Source organism: Callithrix jacchus, chromosome 10, assembly GCF_049354715.1.
Source record: "Callithrix jacchus isolate 240 chromosome 10, calJac240_pri, whole genome shotgun sequence".
NCBI lineage: Eukaryota > Metazoa > Chordata > Mammalia > Primates > Cebidae > Callithrix > Callithrix jacchus.
The window spans coordinates 3,243,571-3,267,353 of NC_133511.1; the positions used below are offsets into that span (position 1 = coordinate 3,243,571).

The window sequence follows — 23,783 nt, forward strand, 5'->3', positions numbered from 1 at the left end:
CTGCATTTCATGTGTCTGGAATATAGCTGCATTCATTAACCTGGAAAAATGCACATTCTCTTTCTTTAGTTGAATGTTACAAATCAAGTAGTAAGTAATCTTGTTTTTTTAAAAAGTTTATTTTTATTTTTATTTTTTGAGATGGGAGTCTTGCTCTGTCTCCAGGCTGTAGTACAGTAGTGCGATCTCAGCTCACTGAAACCCCAGCCTTTGGGGTTCAAGCGATTCTCCTGCCTCAGCCTCCTGAGTCAGCCTCCTGAGTAGCTGGGATTATGGATCCACGCCACCATGCCCAGCTAATTTTTATATTATTAGTAGAGATGGGGTTTCACCATGTAGGCCAGGATAGTCTCGATCTCTTAATCTTACGATTCTCCTGCCTTGGCCTCCCAAAGTGCTGGGATTACAGGTGTGAGCCACTCTGTCTGGCCAGTAATCTTGTTTTTTAAAAGAAGAAATTAAAATTATTTTTAAGGAAAAAAGGAACTTATAATTACTTTAAGTATGCATCTGTATAATAGAAAAATACCACTTGAAAGAGGACTGTCTGAAAACAAATACTTTCTAGAAATTTATGGCTAAATGGGCTCTCTGTATATCTGTAATTCTATGATTTATAGAGACATTTATTGTTTTACGTTTTCAGGATTTTATGGTTTGAAAATCATTACTCGCATTTTGCCTCTGAGCTAGTTTTGAGTCTTGTTTTTCCTCTGAGATGTAACATGAAGCACTGTCCATTTGTATTCCTCAGTGTTTCTCACCCTAATTGCACATTAGAATCGCTTAGATAATTAAAAACAACAAGAACTAAAAACAAATTATTTGCTATTACCCTAAACTCATTATATTAGGATTGTGGGAGTATCATTTGGCTATTATGACGCCCTCATTGATTCTCTGCAACCTCAACTTCTTTAGAACTGTTGCTACTCTTCTGCTGTGGCTCTGTCCCAGCAAATTGTGGTACTTTCCTATTGTCTGTGGTGTTATCTGACCCTTTCATGTTTTCCTAGGAGGATACTTGCAAATTTCTATATTTCTTCCTTTTTTTGAAGAATTTCTGAAGTGTATTAGAAGGTTTCTGTGAGTAATCACTGTTAGTGACTGGGAGGAGGTAGCTTAGTTTTAAACTTGGATCCAGAGTATTTTGTTATGTAAATACAAAATAAATCTTCTCAAAAACTCGTTGCAATTCTGTGGACAGTATCATTGTGGGCATCCAAGGACAAAGTTATATGAACTCATCTTCAACTCAGTTTTTAATAAATACTTGCTTTTTATCATGCTAGTGCTCTGAGGAGAAATTTTCTTCAGAATTTAACAGCTTTGGTTAAAGAAAACATTTAATTTATAATATGTGATATCTACACATTAGTGCCCAAATGAGAAATACAGACCAGGACTCTCTAATTAGACAAGTGGTAGATTCATTTCTGTTGAAGAATTGAGGGATAATGACTTAGTGGAAGTGGTAGTACTTGAGTGGACTTAGTGTTTGTTGCCGTTTTAAAGAACATCTTTTGATATTTAAGGAACGCATTCCTGTATATTGCTTAAAGTGTCACTAGATGGAGACATTGTTCATTTTGGCTGACAAAGAGACCAGAAACAGATATACATATATATATTTTGAAAGCAAACATTGAGATAAGCACTAGCCCAATAATTATTGTTTTAAGATAAATTGGTCTTTATTATCAAGATATGATGGTTAAAATTGTGAGTCAAATTTTGGCATTTTATTTTCAGAGTTAAATATTCAGTAGGCTTTATCTTTTTTCTATTTCAAATTCTTATTCCCTAATGTTTATAATATGTAGGTAGAGCTGGCATTTTTTACTAAATTTAAGGAATCAAAAATATCTTAGTATTTCTGAAATTTGAGAAAAACGTATCATGCAGATTTATGTCTGTGTGTTTGTTTGAATATGTACAAGCTTGAGGGGTGGTCTGGTGCCCCTAGATGAACCTAAAGAAAAGTAGGGATCAGATTGTGATGGGCTCTATATGAATGCATTGCCTTGGATATGTAGCAAAGGAATTTTCACTTAATCTTATAGTTTCTTGTGAATTGTAAATACATTGGATTAACAAATATTCATTACATACCTCTTATATGCAGGGCCAAGTTTTAAATACTATTATAATTTGTAGACGTGAACAAGACATACTCCAGGCACTCTATCTTCAAGTCTTTGTTGGAGACTACTTAAAGTTGTGTCTGAGTCAACTTTGATTTGCTTTTCATCATTCTATTCATCGTCATGATTTGGCCTGCATAGTAGCAGGCCGTGGAGCAGAGCTCTGATTTCTAGTACAAGTTCATCTGTTCATTCATTCATTTATGTGACACATATTTTTGTTCTAGATACTTAGGTAAGGATATTCTAAGGTTAAATGTTGAACATTATCAAATATTTGTCCTTGGAAATTTAGAGACTAATTGGAGATGGCAAGGAAGTAATTCATTATTAAATGATGTGATAAGTGCTAAAAAGTGATATATTTGAATAGATTATGAAAGAGAAAGAGTGTTTTCCTTAGCATATGGATAGTCAAGAAAGGCTCATGGGCATAGCAGTTAGGGAAGAACCATCTTGAAGGATAAGAATTTATTGGGAAGATAAGGGGCAGCAAGAGGAGAGAATATTTTGCTTTATGTATGGACACAAGTTTATTGAGGCCAGAGTACAAAATCTTATGGAGAAAAATGGAAAAAGAACCTATAAAGGTAGACCGATGGCTAGATTATGACTATTTTGAGTGGCTTGCTTAGGTGTTTGAGTTTTATCAAATGAAGTCTATAGATGAAGATTTGTGACTCATCTAGACGTGATTAGGTTTGTTTTTAGACAAATAAGGTTTATTTTTAGAAAGAAAGATTGAATAAGAGCAGAATTTTAAATACAAAAATTGAAAAAGTATTATTTATTAAAATGTTTTGGATTAGTGTAATATAGCCAAAATTAAAAAAAATGTAATATTTTTCTATAGGTGAAGTTCCTGGACTCTATACTCTTGAAGAATTAGAGCCCTTGCTGTTGCCTCTTAAAGATCAAGCTTCACAAGATGGTTTTTTTGGGCCAGTCTTCAATTACTTCACATATAGTAAGTGACATAGAATTCATTAATCAAATCAAACTCTGGTTCGTGGGAAATGTATACCATTTAATTTGCCTTATTTTCTCATTAGATTGCAAAGGTATCTTAAATCTTGGGTTCTTTGATAATTTATACCTTTTTCTTTTTTTGGAGCTTTTAGAAAGTAACACACAACTTGCTGGTAGGTTGGCCTATAATAAACACACCTGTATTAGTCTGTTTTTACAGTGCTGGTAAAGACATACCTGAGACTCAGCAAGTTACAAAAGAAAGGGTTTTATTGGACTCACAGTTCCACGTGGCTGGGGAGGCCTCACAGTCATGGTAGAAGGCAAGAAGGAGCAAGTCACATCTTACATGGGTGGCAGCAAGCAAAGAGAGGGCTCGTCTAGAGAAACTCCCATTTTTAAAACCGTGATATTGTGAGACACCTTCACCATCATGAGAACAGCATGGGAAAGACTCCCCCCACCAGCCCCATGATTCATCTCCCACCAGGTCTCTCCCATAACACATGGGGATTATGGGAGCTACAAAATGAGATTTGGGTGGGGACACAGAGCCAAACCATATCAACACCTTAGCAAAATTTTAGCAAGAGAAATGATGAAAGTATGTTCTTTGGAATATTTACCTTGCTTCATTTGTTTCATGTGGTGAAATTAGTGCCACTTTAGTACCTCCTATCTTAGAGGACTATTGAACTATTTAGATGGTGCCAGACTTCATAGTTTTAAAAAACTAAATAGCCTTTCATTCATATAGAAACAGTTTTATATGCACTGTAGAAATCCAAAATCGAAATAAGTAAAAAATGAAGCAATAATCATACCATCCAGACTTTATGACACATATTTTTCATGGATATTTTTCTGAATCTTTTTTCTTAACATGCACATACACAAATTTGTAAGTGTTCTTTTAACTAAAATAAGTATTATATTATAATGTTGTTTTGTATTGCGCTCATTTTAAAAAACAGCTCCTACCATTTCATTTCAGAAATTTTGATCTCTTTAACCGAGACCATGTGTAGATTGTCTGATTCTATTAGTATCCTTGTAATTTTCCATGAATATTTAAAAAAATATATTTCTTAGGAATTCAACAAAACTTGCATGTTGTCTTGATAATGGATTCTGCAAATTTAAACTTCATGATAAACTGCGAGAGTAATCCGGCTTTGCCTAAGAAATGCCAGGTGTTGTGGATGGAGGGTTGGTCTGACAGCAGTATGAAGAAGGTAGGTTTACCGTATATCACCAAATTTAAAAACACATTTCATCTTTGAAGTTGCTGATTTTCATAACCTCTCTTTGGCGTTGGTTCTAACATCACCTTAATTGTGGCACTGAACGTCGCTTACAGTTGGAAATGTCTGTTTTCTTCTTTCTTTCATGATAATTTAGTTGAATATGGAATTTTACATTGACGATCATGTTCCTAATTAAGGACCACAGAGGTAACAATACTTTAAAATTTTATGGCTTTAATTAAGTAGCCTATTACAGACAGTTCCAGATTAAAAAAAAATCATAGCAAGTAGTTTAACAATTGAATAATTTTTAAATCCTTAAAAAATATCATTGCTCTGCTATGTATTTGGAGGGGGATGAGTTAAGGTGTGAACTCATAGCACTATCTTAACTGGAAGCCTCTTATTTTACTTCATTTGAATAAGTATTAATTTTCAATATTGTTTCTTTAAATGATATTCATATTCTCAATTACTAATTTATTTTTCTATAAGAGAAGTATAGTTTAGTATCTGTCATGATTCAGAGTAAGAAGTGTAATTTGAGATAAGAGACATGGTTTACAGATGAGCTAGTATTTTAGTTGCAGAAAGATAGTTTAGTTTAGGAGGCCATATGAATGAGAGGCATGCATTAAGAAGTAATTATTCTCATGCCTGTCATCCCAGCACTTTGGGAGGCCAAGGCGGGTAGATCACGAGGTCGAGAGATCGAGACCAACCTGGTCAACATGGTGAAACCCCGTCTCTACTAAAAATACAAAAATTAGCTGGGCATGGTGGCATGTGCCTGTAGTCTCAGCTACTCAGGAGGCTGAGGCAGGAGAATTGCCCGAACCCAGGAGGTGGAGGTTGTGGTGAGCCGAGATCGCGCCATTGCACTCCAGCCTGGGCAATAAGAGTGAAACTCCGTCTCAAAAAAAAAAAAGTAATTAATATGTACCACTGTTCTGTATGTTGAGGACATAGTAGAGGGAAAAATAAAAAACAGAAGTCTCTGCCCTCATGGTGTTTACATTCTTGTCAGGTATATCTATGGGGAAAGCTTTCTAGGTGAATATCCTGGGTAGAGAGCATGCCTGGTGATTTTGAGGATCAGTAAAAAGGCAACTCCACCTGGAGCAGAATGGTTGAGAGGAGAGTTGCTGAAATGATGTGAGCGAACCGAGGGGAGACTGGTTAGGGCGGAGCTTTGTCAGCCACTGCACTGTGTAGGGTTCCAGCTTTTCCTGAGAACTAACTGCTTCGGCTGCTTTCAGACAGAATTGTTCTGACTTGTATTTTCGTGGGATTACTGTAGTTTTTGTGTTGAAAGTAGACTATAGAGGGCGGTGGTTGAAGCAGTTATAACTGATTGCAGTAATCCAGAGAGAAAAGGACAGGTTGGACTAAGGATGTAGTGGTAGGGTGATGAGAATGGTTGTATTCTGGATATGTTTTTCAGTAGAAACAACAGAATTTGCTGACAGACTGTAAGAAGGTGTAATAGGAAGTCAGACATCAACAATACCTCCAAGTATTTTGGCTTGAGCAACTAGAAGGATGAAATGACCATCATTTGAGACAGAGGAGACTGAGAAAGACATATTGAGAGGAGACTATGAGGCCTTCAGTTAGTTTTAGATGTGTTGAATATGAGATACCAGACATGAAAGTTATAAGGTTGAGAAGGCATTTGAATATGTAAGGCTGGAGTTCTAGGGGTCAGATATACAGAAAGAAATTTGGGGAATTATCAGGGTGTAGGTGGTATTTTAAAGCTATAAGAATGAATGATATCACCAAGAGTGTGAGAATAAGCAAAAGACAGTAGTGACCTAAGACTGAACCCTGGGACGGATGCTTAGACATTAAGAAACTGGGGAGATGAAGAGGAAGAACCCACAAAGAATACCGAGAAGAAGCTGCTAGGGAAGTAAGAAAGCAGAGAAGCATAATATCTTAGGAACCGGGAGAAAGTAGCATGTCAAAGGAAGAAGACAGGAGGAACAGTGACACACGAGAGTAGATAAGGACTAGGAATTGACCACTGAACTTAGCACCATGGAAATCATTGGTGACTTTAAATTTAGAGCAGTGGCCCTTAGTAATGGGAAAAGCCATATTGGAGTATGTTTCAGAAAGAATGAGAGATTGGAGACAATGAATATGGGTAAACTCTTTTACGGAATTTTGTATAAAGGATGAGGGAAATGGGTTAGTAACTGGAGGAAGGTGAGGGGTGAAAGCATTTATTTATTTATTTTATCTTTTTGAGGCAGAGTCTTGCTCTGTCGCCCAGGCTGGAGCACCGTGGTGCAATCTCAGCTCACTGCAACCTCAGCCTCCTGGCTTCCAGTGATTCTCCTGTCTCAGCCTCTTGAGTAGGTGAGATTACAGGTGCCCGACACCACGCCTGGGTAATTTTTGTATTCTTAGTAGAGCTGGGATTTTGCCATGTTGGCCAGGCTGGTCTCAAACTCCTGACCTCAAGTGATCCACCTGCCTCAGCCTCCCAGAGTGCTGGGCTTACAGGCCTGAGCCACCGCAACCGGCCTGTTTTTTTTTTTTTTTTAAAGTTGGGACAAACTATAGCATGTTCATAGGCTGTTGAGAATGATTAATGGGGAAGCAAAAAAATAAAATATTTGATGCAAAACAGACTGGAAAAAATTGATGGAATAATACCATTAAGTAAGTTGCACAGCAGATGGATCTAGTACACAAATGAAAGAACCAAAGAGTGCCCTTTCCTATGAGAATGTAGGAATCACTTGTGATGAGAGGAAAGAAAACAGAATAGAGGGGGGTAAATCCAAGTAGGTGGGCAGTTGTGGTGCTGGGAAGTTTGAAATATTCTTTTCTAATTGTTTCCATTTTCTTAGTGAAATAGGAAGATTATCCCCTGAAGGAAAGAATGATGGAGGAGGTTTTGGAGGCTTAAAGAGATACAAGAACACGTGCAAATAGTTGTCTTTGGAGAGTGAAAGAGGGAAAGGATTAGGCGAATGGAGTATGATAGGATTCACTTGAGGTTAGTGATCGCGAGTTCTAGAGGCCAAACAACATAGTTGTGTTTTTTCTCAAGGCAAAGGTGCACTCATGGCTGCAGACCACGAATAGGTGGTGACTTAGATTTGACCAGAATTGGGACTTTGCTGCTTGATGATGACAAAACAGTGGAAGGCAAGAGAGTCGAGAATATTTATAAGAATGTAATTATTTTGATTTTACAATATTTAAAAGAATGTAATTCTTTTGATTTACCATGGAATTTAAGTTGGTAAGGTGGTAAATTAGGATAGGAAGATGGTGAATGACAATGCAGTGGTGGTCAAATTGGTAGATAGTAGGTTTCAGTGGAGTTTTAGGATTTTATGTTGGAAGGGAGTAAACTGGGAAGACAGGAGTGTAGTGATGGAAGAATGGGATGTTTGAAAGTGAGACTATGGAAGGATTTCACTTGATGATAATTACAAAATCCCAGGATATGACTGTGACTGTGTAGGGGAGTGGCTGACAACCGTGTGGTAGATAAGAGGAGAAGAGGGGTTCAAGGAATTGAGAGGTGAGGGTGCTAGAGGGCTTATCTATAACGGATACTGAAAGAATAATTAAGGAGTAAGACAAGGATTGTGCTGGAAAGAGTGACAGTGACCCAAGAGCTAAACTTATTTGTGGAATGAAGAAATGGACTGGTAGATACCTGGAGCAAGGAGGGTTAGTGGTTACTTAACCAGCCAGATACTATGAAAACCGAATTTAGGGAGCTTAGCAAGGGTGGTTTGAAGTGCAGGAGGGCACCGCCTCATTGCGGGTCCAGTGGTTCAGAGGCGTGATATCGCATGGTGTGTTTGGGAAACAGAGTTCACATGGCTGCTGCACAGAGTATGTGGAACATTGTCGTGGGAAATATTATTAAAAGCCAGACTGGGGACAGATATGGAGGGGAAGCATTTAAGTGCCATGACTTTGAATCTTACTTGATAAGCAACTAGAAGCAATTGAAAGTTATTTTGATGGCGTTGTTAGGATCCATCAGTTTTGGATATGTTAGGAAATGTTAATATATGTAATACATTATGTTCTGAATATATTGATGTATGAAATATATGAGCATATGTATTAGATATGAGAATATGAAAAATATGAGATATAAGAATGAAATATGAAAATATGTAATAGAGGAAAATGAAGCAAATTAATAGCCTAAATATGCCCATTCAACTCTTTAGAAAGTACTATTTTTATTTCAAGTGAAGGAACTGGGGCAAATCAGGAAGGCAGACTTTGCTGATGTAGGATATTGTTTGAGAATAGACCATTTTAAAGAAAGCAAGTTCTCAAAGAAACAAATTATCGTTGATTTAAAAATATAAGTTTAAAATATTCTCACATAGACATAAGTGTTTTGTCAGAAATCTCTGTCTCAAGAATTATGGTACATTTCAACTCTGCATTAATGAAGAGTTCTTTTAGCTTACATTTTTTCTTCATTCTGAGAAATGTAAAAAGTGATTTTTTTTTAACCTGATTACCCGGATCACATGTGTTTCCTCTTGCTGGTAATGTCAGCTCTATCAGGTGAAAGCAACTGAAGCTGTTTGGCTTAATTTAAAATTTGGAAATTGTTACTTTAATTTTTTTCAGGAAACGAAACTTCCTTTTGTATATTCTGAAGCAGCGTTCTTAGAAGGTCACCTTTTCTTTAATAATAATGATATCTGCTTATGAAACTATATTTGCTGATTTACAATAGTGGCAAAATTCCAGTCATAGTGAGAATATGCTTTTTAGAATTATCAGTTATAAAATTATTTTTTTTAGTTTTAGTTCTTATTTGAAAAAGCTAAGAATCCTTGCTACTCCACTGTGCCATGAAGGCATTTTACTAGTTTTATGCCAAATAAAATATTTTTATTAATGTATGTTTTTAAATGGCAATTGTGATAATTTTCTAATTCAATCCAAATTGTAATTTCCTTTATTTCATGCAGTCTAACCGTTTCATGTGAGCTTTTCCCAATGTGCATTAATTTGTAGTCAGCTAATGGTTGATATGTGTCAAAATGTTTTCTAGGAGATCATTCTTCTAAAGATTTCCGTATTTTTTTTTCTCTTAGTCTGGAATGAATGCTAGAAGAAAAGTACAATCAATTCTGATATGGGACTTAAGCTTTTTCATAGTGATTTGCTTTTTATGTTTTAGATACCTGAAATGTTATTCAGTGAAACAGGTGAAGAAAAACACAATCACAAAAAACGAAAAGAAGAAAAGAAAAATTCAGGTAGTATTTTGATGAAGTCAGTTTTGTCTAGTTTTTATTTATGAAATAATTGCCATTTTTCTGATATTACAGATCCATTAAAGATTTGTGATTATAAATTTGAATAATGCTAAATATAACAAAATTAGATTTCTTCTGCCATGAACTAAATTTTGAATTCCTTTTTATTTTTAAATTAATGGTTATGTCATTTAACATTGAACCCACAGAATATCTACTGTGTGAGTCCAAGAAATTTAAAAATTATTTTTCTGACCTGAGTGATTTCAAGGACCTACTTAAATTGTTTAGAGTCTCTTGCAAGCACCTTGAACTTTTCATATTAGCTTATCACTTAGATATGTCACAGAACTCTATAATTTATATATGAAAAAGTTTTATGATATTCTTTGAGTATGGGCTTAATCTTTTCTTAACTATAATATCCTCATTATTTTCTCTAACTTCAAATTAATTTTCATTGTGGTCTTTATTTTTAGATTATAATTCACTTATTTTTTTAACCATCTAATCAAATATTTATGGAACTTTTTTTATACTACGTACTGAGCTGGATATTAGAGATCACTTAATAGCTCATAGTCCAGTGATAGTGAGAATTATATATAAACATAAATATCTGATGTAGCAAAATAAGTGATGGTAGAAGTTATGAAATACATTGGAGAGTAAAACTTCTGACTAGCGGGTATTATAGGAAATAGACATTTCCCAGACAGGCATCTTAAGAAAGTCATTCTGGTTAGAGTGAGTAGCATGGAAAAGATTTGGAGAAGTGAAACAGGCATATTACGAACCTATGAATAGCCTAAAGGGCTGAAACATAAGATGTATGAGTAAGTACTAGATGAAGGAGGGAAAGGTTGGCATGGTTAGGTAATAAAGAGCCTTCTGCATTATCCTAAGGAGTTTGGATTCCAACCTGCAGGTGATAGGGCATTATTGAGAGATTTAGAAAGAGATTTAACCAGAGATTTGTTTTAGAAATAGAAATTTCTGGCTGGGCGCGGTGGCTCAAGCCTGTAATCCCAGCACTTTGGGAGGCCAAGGCGGGTGGATCACGAGGTCAACAGATCGAGACCATCCTGGTCAACATGGTGAAACCCCGTCTCTACTAAAATTACAAAAAATTAGCTGGGCACAGTGGCGCGTGCCTGTAATCTCAGCTACTCTGGAGGCTGAGGCAGGAGAATTGCCTGAACCCAGGGGGCGGAGGTTGTGGTGAGCCGGGATCGCACCATTGCACTCCAGCCTGGGTAACAAGAGCGAAACTCTGTCTCAAAAAAAAAAAAAATAATAGAAATTTCTTTATATACTCCTTTCTTCAGTTATTGGAAAATAGATTGGTAGTAGGGAGAAACCAAAAGCCAATAACTCTTTAGAAGTTTGTTGTAGTCACCTAAGAGAGACATGATGAAGGCCTGAACCAAGGAAGGGATAGTAGGAATGGAGGAAGGAATGGACTTGGTGGATGTTAGGAGGTAATCTAAATGAGACTTGATGATTATGTAATGGCTGTGGCACACAAGAAGAAAGAAGAGTCAAGGATGTTTCCTGGGGTTCTGTCTTGGAATATTCATTAGAAATTGATTTCATTTACTGGGCAGGGAATACAGATAGAAATTGTGTCAGTGAGAGGAAGATAATGTGTTTGATCATGGATATATTGAACCTAATGTGAACTTCTTAACTTTCCGGCTTTTGAAGTCTTGTTTCTCCCTGTATCAAGTGGGAGTGGATAGGAATTTTGTGCATTGCTTTTCTGTTCAGAAGATTGTGTTTAGCTCACTTTTGGATTATTGTACATGTTATATAGTCCCAATTTATATGCTATGACAATATGTAGATTTATTTTTCTTATAACAATGAAGTTGTTCAGTGGAAACATATAACAGTAGACGAATAGAGGCTACAAAACTAGAGAATTCAAGATTCCTAAGGAAGACGGGAGCTGTGGGTACTTGCCTAGAAATGCCTGTATATCTTTAAGCAAAGATGCCATCTCATATTTATAGTTATGTCGCGTGGAAGTATCTTGTGTAAAATAAGTATCATTAGGAAGTAAGTTATTTTTATTTTCTTTTTCTAGTTGATCCTGATTTTCTAAAATCATTTTTATTAATCCATGAATCTTGTAAAGCATATGGCGCGACACCAAGCCGATATATGACCTTTTTACATGTGTATTCTGCCATTAGTAGCAGCAAGAAAAAGGAATTATTAAAAAGACAAAGTCATTTGCAGGTATAGTATTGGTAGTCTTGAATTATTAAATCTATATATAGGAAATAAGAGTTTTGTGCATCACAGTGCTGTGTTGTGGATGACATATACTTGGTATTAATAAATGTACTGTATTAAAAGCCTTGGAATGCAGTCTCACTTTCCTACCTCTATTGCCCTCTAGGTTTTAGTAATGGTTTATATATATTTTTTTAATTCAATGGTTATTTCTTTTCTTCACTGGTTGGCATTTATGGGTTTTTGCTAGCTTATGGTACTCTCTTTAAGAGTCTCTTTCACATGAAAACATTTTTAGAAATTAAGAAAACCCTGTTAATAGGCATAAGAATGATACCATGGACTTTGTGGACTTGAGGGGAAGAGTGGCAGTGCAGAGGGATAAAAGGCAACAAATATGGTGCAGGGTATACTGCCTGGGTGATGGGCGCAGCAGTATCTTACAGATCACCACCAAAGAACTTACTCATGTAACCAAATACCACCCGTACCCCAGTAACTTACAGAAAAATAAAATAATAATAAAAAAGAAAACCCTGTTATTCACTAAAATGTAATATCCAAGATTATACTCTATCATAACCTTTAAAATTAAAATTATATTTTAGAAAGTAATGTTTTTATGCATGTTACTTCGCTTAGTACATTCTGAACAGTTTTTGTATTTCTCTAATTATAGAACTTTAACTTACATGTGACATTAGAATGTCAACCTCTGAAGTTGTTAGAGAACGTTTCCTCTCTAAAGTTCTAGCTTCCCTTTGTTAGGGCAGTAAACTAAGTTCCATCTTAACTCAGATCATTATCTTTATCATTTCTAATGATTCGTTTATATTGAGATGCTGATTGTACAGGCTTTTGGGAAGATTAATTTCCGGATTTAGTTCTCTATGGTACTTTGGATAAATTAACTCACTGATTTGCAGCTTAATTGGGTCAATGGTAGTTGTATGTGAGTGTATTAGATAAAATTTCCATGGAAAGAACCTGGTTTGATACCTGTACTTTATGTTGGGTACTCAATAAATATTAGTTACATTCCTATTTTGCCATTACTCTTTCTCCAACTCTTCTGATTTGTTAAGTGATAAAAACGTTACAGAAGAGAAAGAACTGTTTTCATGTACATTCCTGGGTTCATTACTGTGTTGTCTGGACAGTGGGATAGGGTACCGTAATGGCCAGGCCAGGGTCAAATGCCTACCCAAAATGCAGATTTGGCAAGTAAACGACAGCCCAGCAGAACCATATGTGAGGCAGTCTCTTACAAGAAAAGTCAATATTAGGCAGACAAAACCACATCATGTCTACTATGAAAAAGAGTGACTCTTGAGTCCTTTTTCCCAATCAGTGAGACTAAAATTAGAGAAGATTTACTGAGTTATCCCTTGCTTGCTATTTTCTCTCCCACCTAATGTAATGGGTAAAAAGTGTTTTTTATTAAGCTTATGTTTAAACTATCAAAATATGTATTTATCTGTTTAGCTTTTCTGTAATTTTTTTCAAGTCTTATGGATTTATTCTTAAAAATTTTGATATTGATAATTTTATTGATATTTATGGGGTACATGTGATATTTTGATACAAGCAAGAATGTTAATGATCAAAGGATGATTATGATGTTGGATGTTTTTTCATATACCTGTTGGCCGTTTTTGTATCTTTTAAAAAAAATCTATTCCCACGTCTATTTAATGAAGAGGGTGTCCTTTTTCCAATATATTTTCTTGTTTCTTTGTTAAAAATCAGTGGATTGTAAATACATGAGTTTACTTCTGGATTCTTTATTCTCTTCCATTGGTCTGTGTGTCTGTTTCCTACCAATACCATGCCATTTTGATTATGATAGCTTTGTAGTATATTTTGGAATCAGGTGCTGTGATGTCTCTAGCTTTGTTATTTTTGTTTAGGATTGCTTTGGCTATTCAGGCCCTTTTGTGGTTCCAAACAAATTTTTGGATTTTTTAAAAAATTTCTGTGAAGAATGTAATTAGTATTTTCATAGGTGTTGAATTGAATCTCTAGATTGCTTTGAGTAATATGGACATTTTGTCAATACTAATACTACTTTTTTTTGTTTTTGAGTTGGAGTCTTGCTCTGTTGCCCAGGCTGGAGGGCAATGGTGTGATCTCAGCTCACTGCAGCTTCTGACTCCTCGGTCAAGAGATTCTTGTGCCTCAGCCTCCCAAGTAGTGGGAATACAGGCACATGCCACCGTGCCTAGCTAATTTTTATATTTTCAGTAGAGAGGGGGTTTCTTTATGTTGGTCAGGCTGGTCTGGAACTCCTGACCTCAAATGATCAACCCGCCTTGGCCTCCCAAAGTGCTGGATTATAGGGATGAGCCACTACGCCCAGCAACAACAATGCTAATGCTTCTGATTCATGAGCATGGGCCGCCTTTCCCTTGCTTTGGTGTCATCTTCAACTTCTTTCATCAGTGTGCTGCAGTTGGTCTTTCATCTTCTTGGTTCACTTTATTCCTAGGTATTTTGTTTTCCTTTTGTAGCTGCTGTAAATAGGATTGCCTTCTTAATTCCTTTTTCAGTGAGTTCATTATTGAAGTATAGAAATATTACTGATTATTGTGTTGATTTTGTATCCTGCAGCTTTGCTGAATTTACTTATTACTTCTAAGAGTTTTTTGGTGGAGTCTTTATGTTTTTCTAGATATGAAATCATGCCCATCTATAAAGAGGGACAGTTGGACTTCCTCTTTTCCAATTTGGTTGCCTTTTGTTTCTTTGGTCCGATTGCTGTGGTTTGGACTTCTGGTACTGTGTCGGATAGGAGTGGTGAAAGTAGTGGGCTTCCTTGTCTTGTTCAGTTCTGAGAAAAGGTTTCCAGCTTTTCCCCGTTCCGTATGTTGTGAGCAGGTGCTTTGTCATTTTTGGCCCTTATTATGTTGAGATACGTTCCTCCAATGCCTAATATTTTGAGTGTTCTTGCCTTGAAGGTATGTTGAATTTTATCGAATGTGTTTTCTGTGTCTATTTTGATGATTATCTGGTTTTTGTCCTTTGTTCTGTTGATGTGATGTATTATGTTAGCTGATTTACATATGTTGAACCATTCTCTGTGATGCTTTAAAATTTGTTTTTCTTTAAAACCTCTGTGGAATCTTTTAATCTTAATGAGTACCATGTGAAATAAATTGTTATAATTAGTAATAATAAAAAACCTAAGTCTACTTGCTACTGTTTTGTGTATACACACTTAACATGTTTGCTAGATTCTATATTATAGGGCTTGATTTACTATGTGCATGTAACATTTCTGTTTTAAAATATTGCCAATCAATATTTTATTGATGTAGGCTGGCGTATCTAAACTCAATGAAGCTAAAGCTCTTGTGGATGAACTGAACAGAAAAGCTGGAGAACAAAGTGTATTACTTAAAACTAAGCAAGATGAAGCAGATGCTGCCCTTCAGATGATCACAGTGTCAATGCAGGTACCACAAACACGAAATCAATAGGGAGAGCATTTACGCCTGATTGTCGGTCAGTGGAAAATAACATTTTCACTTATGTGGATTGTAAAAATACTGCTTATTCATACTGAGTCAGACTGATATTATGTCCTCAAGCTTTTATGTAAAGGAATGGTACTTTCCCACATTGTTTAGAGTCGTAACTTAGTACATTCAGTTGACCATGTGCCAACTTATCTAAACTTTTTTTATATTTTAAATTGGCACGGATCTGTATTTAACTGATTTTATTTCTTTATACTCTACCAGTTAGGTTGGTATTTCCTTTTATTTTTCTTGGCATTCTCTCCATTAGGCTTTGAGAGTTTTCTTGCTTTTAATTTTCCCAAGATTTATGAAATGTTTTTATTCTGTCAGTACTTTCAGGATGTTTTGTATTTTGACTATATATTTTTTGAGCCGTTACCTTCGTTTTGTTGAATGCTTTGAGTTCCTTCTTTGCCTCAGTATTCTATGTCTGCATGCTCTCTCAGGATGATCTTGTTCATTATATTGCTCTTATTACCAACATATGACTGTTTTCAAATTAATATTTTTTATTCTTTATCCCTAACTCCTCTTATGAGCTTCAGACTTACCCAATTACTGACAGGGCATGGTGGCTCATGCCTGTTGTAATCCTCGCTCTTTGGAGGGCCGAGGTGGGAATCGTTTGACCCCAGGAGTTTGAGAGCAGCCTGGGCAATATAGTGAGACCTTATCTCTACAAAAAATTAAAAAATTAGCCAAGTGTGGTGGCACTTGCCTGTATTCCAGGCTATTCAGGAGGCTGAGATGGGAGGATTGCTTCAGTTTGAGAGGCAGAGGTTGCAATGAGCTGAAATCATGTCACTGCTCTCCAGCCTGGGTGACAGAGCAGGATTCTCTCTCTCTCAAAAAAATTATGTTATCTGTTAAACATGTCTTCTTGGAAGTTTCTTGGGCAGTACAATTTGAAACAGGTTCAAAACTGAACTTATGAGTTTTCTTTACTGTATTTCTTTCCTCAAGTTATCATACTATAATATACACTAATTATTTAAGACAGTACTTATAAATCATATTATACTTAGAATTTTGTTGCCTTATTCCTTAATGTAATAAGTCATTAAATTTTGTCAGTTTTACCTCCCTGACTAAGCTTCAAATATGTTTCCCCATCTCCATGTTGGTGATTGTTACCTAGTCAACTAGGCACTAGTCTAATGCATCTTATTAATATCAACTTTAATATTCACCAGACTGATGGATATATCGCAATTAAAAAGTAAACGGCCCCAAAAATCTTAAAAGTAACAAAGTTGTAGGACTTATGATTTCAAGACTCACTTTTCAGTAATCATAAGGCAACGTGATATTAGCATAATATTAGGCATGGAGATCATTGGAACGTGGTCAGTTGATTTTACAAAAAAATGGCAATTATACGGGGAAAGATGGTCTTTGTAAAAAGTGGTACTGGATATTTAGATATCCAGGTAGAGAGATAAAAAGCCCAGGACCTTTACCTTTTAGCTTACGCAAAAATTTACATAACATGGATGGTGAATCTATGTTTAGAACATTATATTGCAAAACTGTAGAAAAAATACTGGAGAACATCTTTATGACCTTAGGTGAGGTGAAGACTTTTTAGATGTCATATCAAAATAGAAAAAAAAATTGATAAATTGGATTTTAAATAAAAACTCCCATTCTTTGAAATAAATTCTGAAATGAAAAGGTAAGTCACAGACTGGGAGAAAATATTCACAGAGCGTGTATATATGGTAAAGAACTTATATTCAGAATTTTTAAAAAGTACTACAACTTAATAGTAAAACAAAAATCCAGTTTAACAATGAACAAAAGTATTGAGCAGACCATTTATGAAAGAAGACGTCTGAAGGGCCAGTAAGCACATGAAAAGATGCTCCGTCAAGTAAATGTAGGCTGAAGTCCCAGTGATGTGCTACTGCATATCCTCCAGAATGGGGACAATAAAAAGACTGAGACCACCTCAGTGTGGTATGGCAAGGCTGTGTGGAGCGTCTGGAACTCGTATAATTGCTGGAGGAAATGAAAAATGCTACAGTTACTTTTCAGAAGTTTGACACAGTCTCACAAAGTTAAACATATCTTAGTACATCAACCAGCAGTCCCACTTTCAGATTTTTAGCTAAGAGAAATGAAAATGTGATAAATCTTAGAAACATAACACTTAAGTGAAAACAGCCAGGCACAAAAGACTGTATACTATATGATTCCTTCGTAAGAAATTACACCTGTAATCCCAGCACTTTGAGAGGCTGAGGCTGGTGGATCACTAGGTCAGGAGTTCAAGACCAGCCTGGCCAAGATGGTGAAACCCCATCTCTACTAAAAATCCAAAAAAATTAGCCGGGGGTGGGGACCCTGTAATCCCAGCTACTCGGGAGGCTGAGACAGAGAATTGCTTGAACCCAGGATGCAGAGGTTGCAGTGAGTCAAGATTACCCCACTGCACTCTAGCCTGGTGACTGAGCAAGACTGTCTCAAAAATAAATAAATAAATAAAAAGAAATAAATAAATTATACAAACAGCCAAACTACAATAGAAATCAAATTAGTGAGTATCTGACCTGGTAATACATCAGAAAATGTAAATATACTTTTTATACTGTAAAACTTTAGCATAATTTTTTTCTCAAGGTATTTTGAAACAAAATTAATATAAATGTCTACTTAAAGCCAGCCATTTTTATTGTTAAAAAATCTTTTCAATTATTTTTACCCTAAAGGACTTATTTGAAACATAAAAAAGTAAACACTACCTAAGGGATAACACTGTTGATTACTATGTGTTTATAAAAGGAAAATATTCAGCACTATGTGTGCTTTGTGTACTCTCAGGCTGGTGACCTTAGTAGCATACAGTGACTATGTGCTACTTTTTTCTCTGCCCTGTTCTGAGAATCGATGTTTCAAAGACTGTAGGTAATTTTATTATCCAGCAGAGCCCCAGGAGAATAACTATGCATCTCATAAGTTAATAATTTTACTTAATTATAAATAGCAAATATTTCTATTTGGTATTTTGTAGAATGTACTGTCTGAAGAGATAGCTAATAACAAATTGTTTAACTTCTAAGGCTTGTAATTCTAAGTTTATGTCATAAAGACAGTACAAATTAAATGCTGTACAAACTCAGAATGGGGATACCTTCTAATTGGAACAGGAGGTTAATAAAAGAAGGAATACATGAGCTGTGCCTGGGCTGTTTATATGTTCAGTGTGTTTTATTATTATTTAGGAAATTATGCATTTCAGGATCTGAGCATGACGATACATGCCTTTAATGTCAGCTACTTGGGAAGCTGAAGTTGGGGGATCCCTTGAGTCCAGGAGTCTGATCAACATAGAGAGACCCTGTTTCTAAAAAAAAAGAGAGGGGAAAGAAAACCCCTCAGACTGACAAATATATGCAAAGATGTCAACCTCATCAGTAACCAAGGAAATACAAATTAAAATTGTACACTGAAAATTATGTATTTCTATCTTGTTTAAATTTTATATAAAAAGCATTTATTGCTTTGCCAAGTAGAAAAAAATTAAAGCACTGAAACCTTTCTGATGGAAGATATAGAGTAAAATAAATCATTGGTTCCCAGGCATTTTGGAAACATTCTTGTCATAGATTCAAAACTAATATTAGAAAAACATTTAATAGAAAATGTTATTTTAAAATATTATCTTTTAGACTTCATACTTTTAAATATGCATTAAAATTGATTGGAATGCCACTTAAATATTCTTATAGGATGCTAGTGAGCAGAAAACAGAACTCGAAAGGCTAAAGCACAAAATAGCAGAAGAAGTTGTGAAAATTGAAGAAAGAAAAAATAAAATTGATGATGAATTGAAAGAAGTACAAGTAAGTTAAAAAACATTCTAAGATCCATTTACATTTTTGCTTACCAGTTACAGGTAGGAATTTCAACATTATTTGTAGCTCAAGTTATTTTCTCAGAGTATTACAAAATGTGGTTTTCAACCAAAATATTACTTGTAAAAGAGAGTAAGAAGGAAAACCTGCCAAGAAAAGTAAGTGAATTAATGGATGGTAATTAAAAATAATCTTTGTTTTTCATAAACCACATGGTTTTAATTGCAGAAGAAAAAAATGTATTAGATAAATTAAGATTAACTGTTACGCTCTTTTCTAGCTGATTAAATTAGTCAGCTATTCTTAAGATATAAAGAGCCTCTTAAAAATGCCAAATTGTCTCAAAACAAATGAAATTTTCCAAATTAGATTATTGCAGTTGTGGCAGCAAGAACTCTTACTGTCTCAACTGGAACATTTTTTACACCTTGTTTACGCCTTGTATGATTGAAAGCATTTTGGTGTTTTAAGAGAGAGGACGTTAGTAACTATAGTCATTTTGCATAAAATGACAATAAAAGATAATTTATAAAGAGTTAATGATTTTAAGAAATATACAATTTGAAAATAAAAATAGCCTTTTTCTCTTTTAGCCTTTAGTAAATGAAGCTAAACTAGCAGTTGGAAATATTAAGCCAGAATCACTTTCAGAAATTCGCTCTCTACGCATGCCACCCGACATAATTAGAGACATTCTGGAAGGAGTTTTAAGGTTGATGGGTATCTTTGATACATCTTGGGTGAGCATGAAAAGGTAAATTTTTCCATTTTCAGCAATGAGTGACACATTCTTTCTCAGTTTCAAATATTTCTTATATTGTTTTTCAAAGTACATTTCATCTAAATACATGGGTATACTTTTGCCTGGAAATTTAAAGGCATTCTATGTAATCATATATCAAGATCTATATATTCCTTTCTCTATAAATGATTGTTAAAGTGTCAAGAGGATTAAAGGAATACCTTAGAATCTTTAAGAATTGCTCAAGAAATATAATATTTGTAAAGAGGACTGAAATACACAGTAGAGAGGACTGATATACACAGTACAGAGGACTGACATACACAGCAGAGAGGACTGACTTACACAGCGGAGAGGACTGATTTACACAGCAGAGAGGACTGACTTACACAGCGGAGAGGACTGACACACACAGCGGAGAGGACTGACATACACAGTGGACAGGACTGACACACACAGCGGAGAGGACTGACATACACAGCGGAGAGGACTGACATACACAGCGGAGAGGACTGACTTACACAGCGGAGAGGACTGATTTACACAGCGGAGAGGACTGACTTACACAGCGGAGAGGACTGACACACACAGCGGAGAGGACTGACATACACAGTGGACAGGACTGACACACACAGCGGAGAGGACTGACATACACAGCGGAGAGGACTGACATACACAGCGGAGAGGACTGATTTACACAGTGGAGTGGACTGACATACACAGCGGAGAGGACTGACATACACAGCGGAGAGGACTGACATACACAGCGGAGAGGACTGACACACACAGCGGAGAGGACTGACACACACAGCGGAGAGGACTGACACACACAGCGGAGAGGACTGACGTACACAGCGGAGAGGACTGATTTACACAGTGGAGAGGACTGACACACACAGCGGAGAGGACTGACACACACAGCGGAGAGGACTGACATACACAGCGGAGAGGACTGATGTACACAGCGGAGAGGACTGATGTACACAGCGGAGAGGACTGACTTACACAGCGGACAGGACTGACACACACAGCGGAGAGGACTGACATACACAGCGGAGAGGACTGATGTACACAGCGGAGAGGACTGATGTACACAGCGGAGAGGACTGACTTACACAGCGGACAGGACTGACACACACAGCGGAGAGGACTGACATACACAGCGGAGAGGACTGATTTACACAGCGGAGAGGACTGACTTACACAGCGGAGAGGACTGACACACACAGCGGAGAGGACTGACATACACAGCGGAGAGGACTGACACACACAGTGGAGAGGACTGACATACACAGCGGAGAGGACTGACATACACAGCGGAGAGGACTGACATACACAGCGGAGAGGACTGATTTACACAGCGGAGAGGACTGACTTACACAGCGGAGAGGACTGACACACACAGCGGAGAGGACTGACATACACAGTGGACAGGACTGACACACACAGCGGAGAGGACTGACATACACAGCGGAGAGGACTGACATACACAGCGGAGAGGACTGACATACACAGTGGAGTGGACTGACATACACAGTGGAGTGGACTGACACACACAGCGGAGAGGACTGACACACACAGCGGAGAGGACTGACACACACAGCGGAGAGGACTGACATACACAGCGGAGAGGACTGATGTACACAGCGGAGAGGACTGATGTACACAGCGGAGAGGACTGATTTACACAGCGGAGAGGACTGACACACACAGCGGAGAGGACTGACACACACAGCGGAGAGGACTGACATACACAGTGGACAGGACTGACACACACAGTGGAGAGGACTGACATACACAGTGGAGAGGACTGACATACACAGCGGAGAGGACTGATTTACACAGTGGAGTGGACTGACATACACAGCGGAGAGGACTGACATACACAGCGGAGAGGACTGACATACACAGCGGAGAGGACTGACATACACAGCGGAGAGGACTGACATACACAGCGGAGAGGACTGATTTACACTGACATACAAGCGGAGAGGACTGATTTACACAGTGGAGTAGACTGACATACACAGCGGAGAGGACTGACATACACAGTGGACAGGACTGACACACACAGCGGAGAGGACTGACATACACAGCGGAGAGGACTGATTTACACTGACATACAAGCGGAGAGGACTGATTTACACAGTGGAGTGGACTGACATACACAGCGGAGAGGACTGACATACACAGCGGAGAGGACTGACATACACAGCGGAGAGGACTGACATACACAGTGGAGAGGACTGACTTACACAGTGGAGAGGACTGACACACACAGCGGAGAGGACTGACATACACAGCGGAGAGGACTGATTTACACAGCGGAGAGGACTGACATACACAGCGGAGAGGACTGACATACACAGTGGACAGGACTGACATACACAGTGGACAGGACTGACATACACAGCGGAGAGGACTGATATACACAGTGGACAGGACTGACATACACAGTGGACAGGACTGACATACACAGTGGAGAGGACTGACATACACAGTGGAGAAGACTGATTTACACAGTGGAGAGGACTGACATACACAGTGGACAGGAGTGACATACACAGTGGAGAAGACTGATTTACACAGTGGAGAGGACTGACATACACAGTGGACAGGAGTGACATACACAGTGGAGAAGACTGATTTACACAGTGGAGAGGACTGACATACACAGTGGAGAAGACTGATTTACACAGTGGAGTGGACTGACATACACAGTGGAGTGGACTGACATACACAGTGGAGAGGACTGACATACACAGTGGAGAGGACTGACATACACAGTGGAGAGGACTGACATACACAGTGGACAGGAGTGACATACACAGTGGAGAGGACTGATTTACACAGCGGAGGGGACTGACATACACAGCGGAGAGAACTGATATACACAGCGGAGAGGACTGACATACACAGTGGACAGGACTGATTTACACAGTGGAGAGGACTGACATACACAGTGGACAGGACTGACATACACAGTGGACAGGACTGACATACACAGTGGAGAAGACTGATTTACACAGTGGAGAGGACTGATATACACAGCGGAGAGGACTGACATACACAGTGGACAGGACTGACATACACAGTGGAGAGGACTGATTTACACAGTGGAGAGGACTGACATACACAGTGGACAGGAGTGACATACACAGTGGACAGGACTGATTTACACAGTGGAGAGGACTGATTTACACAGTGGAGAGGACTGATTTACACAGTGGAGAGGACTGACTTACACAGTGTAGAGGACTGACATACACAGTGGACAGGAGTGACATACACAGTGGACAGGACTGATTTACACAGTGGACAGGACTGATTTACACAGTGGACAGGACTGATTTACACAGTGGAGAGGACTGACTTACACAGTGGAGAGGACTGACACACACAGCGGAGAGGACTGACATACGCAGTGGAGAGGACTGACTTACACAGTGGACAGGAGTGACATACACAGTGGAGAGGACTCATTTACACAGTGGAGAGGACTGACTTACACAGTGGAGAGGACTGACATACACAGTGGACAGGACTGACATACACAGTGGAGAGGACTGATTTACACAGTGGAGAGGACTGACATACACAGTGGAGAAGACTGATTTCACTGCGATTTACTGAGGAAGAAAATACAGTCACTATCCTTAAGAGTCTTACACTTTTAGGGGCTAGCGAGGGAGGGAAAGAGACAGAGACAGTAACAGAAAGAGGACGACCCTTAAATAATAAACAGGAGTGGCAAACATGGTTTCAAACAAAATAGGAAACCGTGCCGCTTCAGGT

At 37.6% G+C, this 23,783-nt stretch overlaps 1 protein-coding gene across 8 annotated transcripts in view; it reads left to right on the forward strand.

Moving 5' to 3' along the window:
• The window catches only part of DYNC2H1 (dynein cytoplasmic 2 heavy chain 1), a 375,588-nt gene that overhangs the window by 96,995 nt on the left and 254,810 nt on the right, over positions 1–23,783 (forward strand). For all 8 annotated transcript variants that reach the window (XM_078339343.1, XM_035263991.3, XM_078339345.1 and 5 more), the window contains exons 51-57: positions 2,998–3,111; positions 4,206–4,348; positions 9,549–9,627; positions 11,717–11,871; positions 15,186–15,323; positions 19,121–19,234; positions 19,840–20,000. In XM_078339343.1, the coding sequence (XP_078195469.1) occupies positions 2,998–3,111; positions 4,206–4,348; positions 9,549–9,627; positions 11,717–11,871; positions 15,186–15,323; positions 19,121–19,234; positions 19,840–20,000 (904 nt within the window). The remainder of the gene's footprint in view (positions 1–2,997; positions 3,112–4,205; positions 4,349–9,548; positions 9,628–11,716; positions 11,872–15,185; positions 15,324–19,120; positions 19,235–19,839; positions 20,001–23,783) is intronic.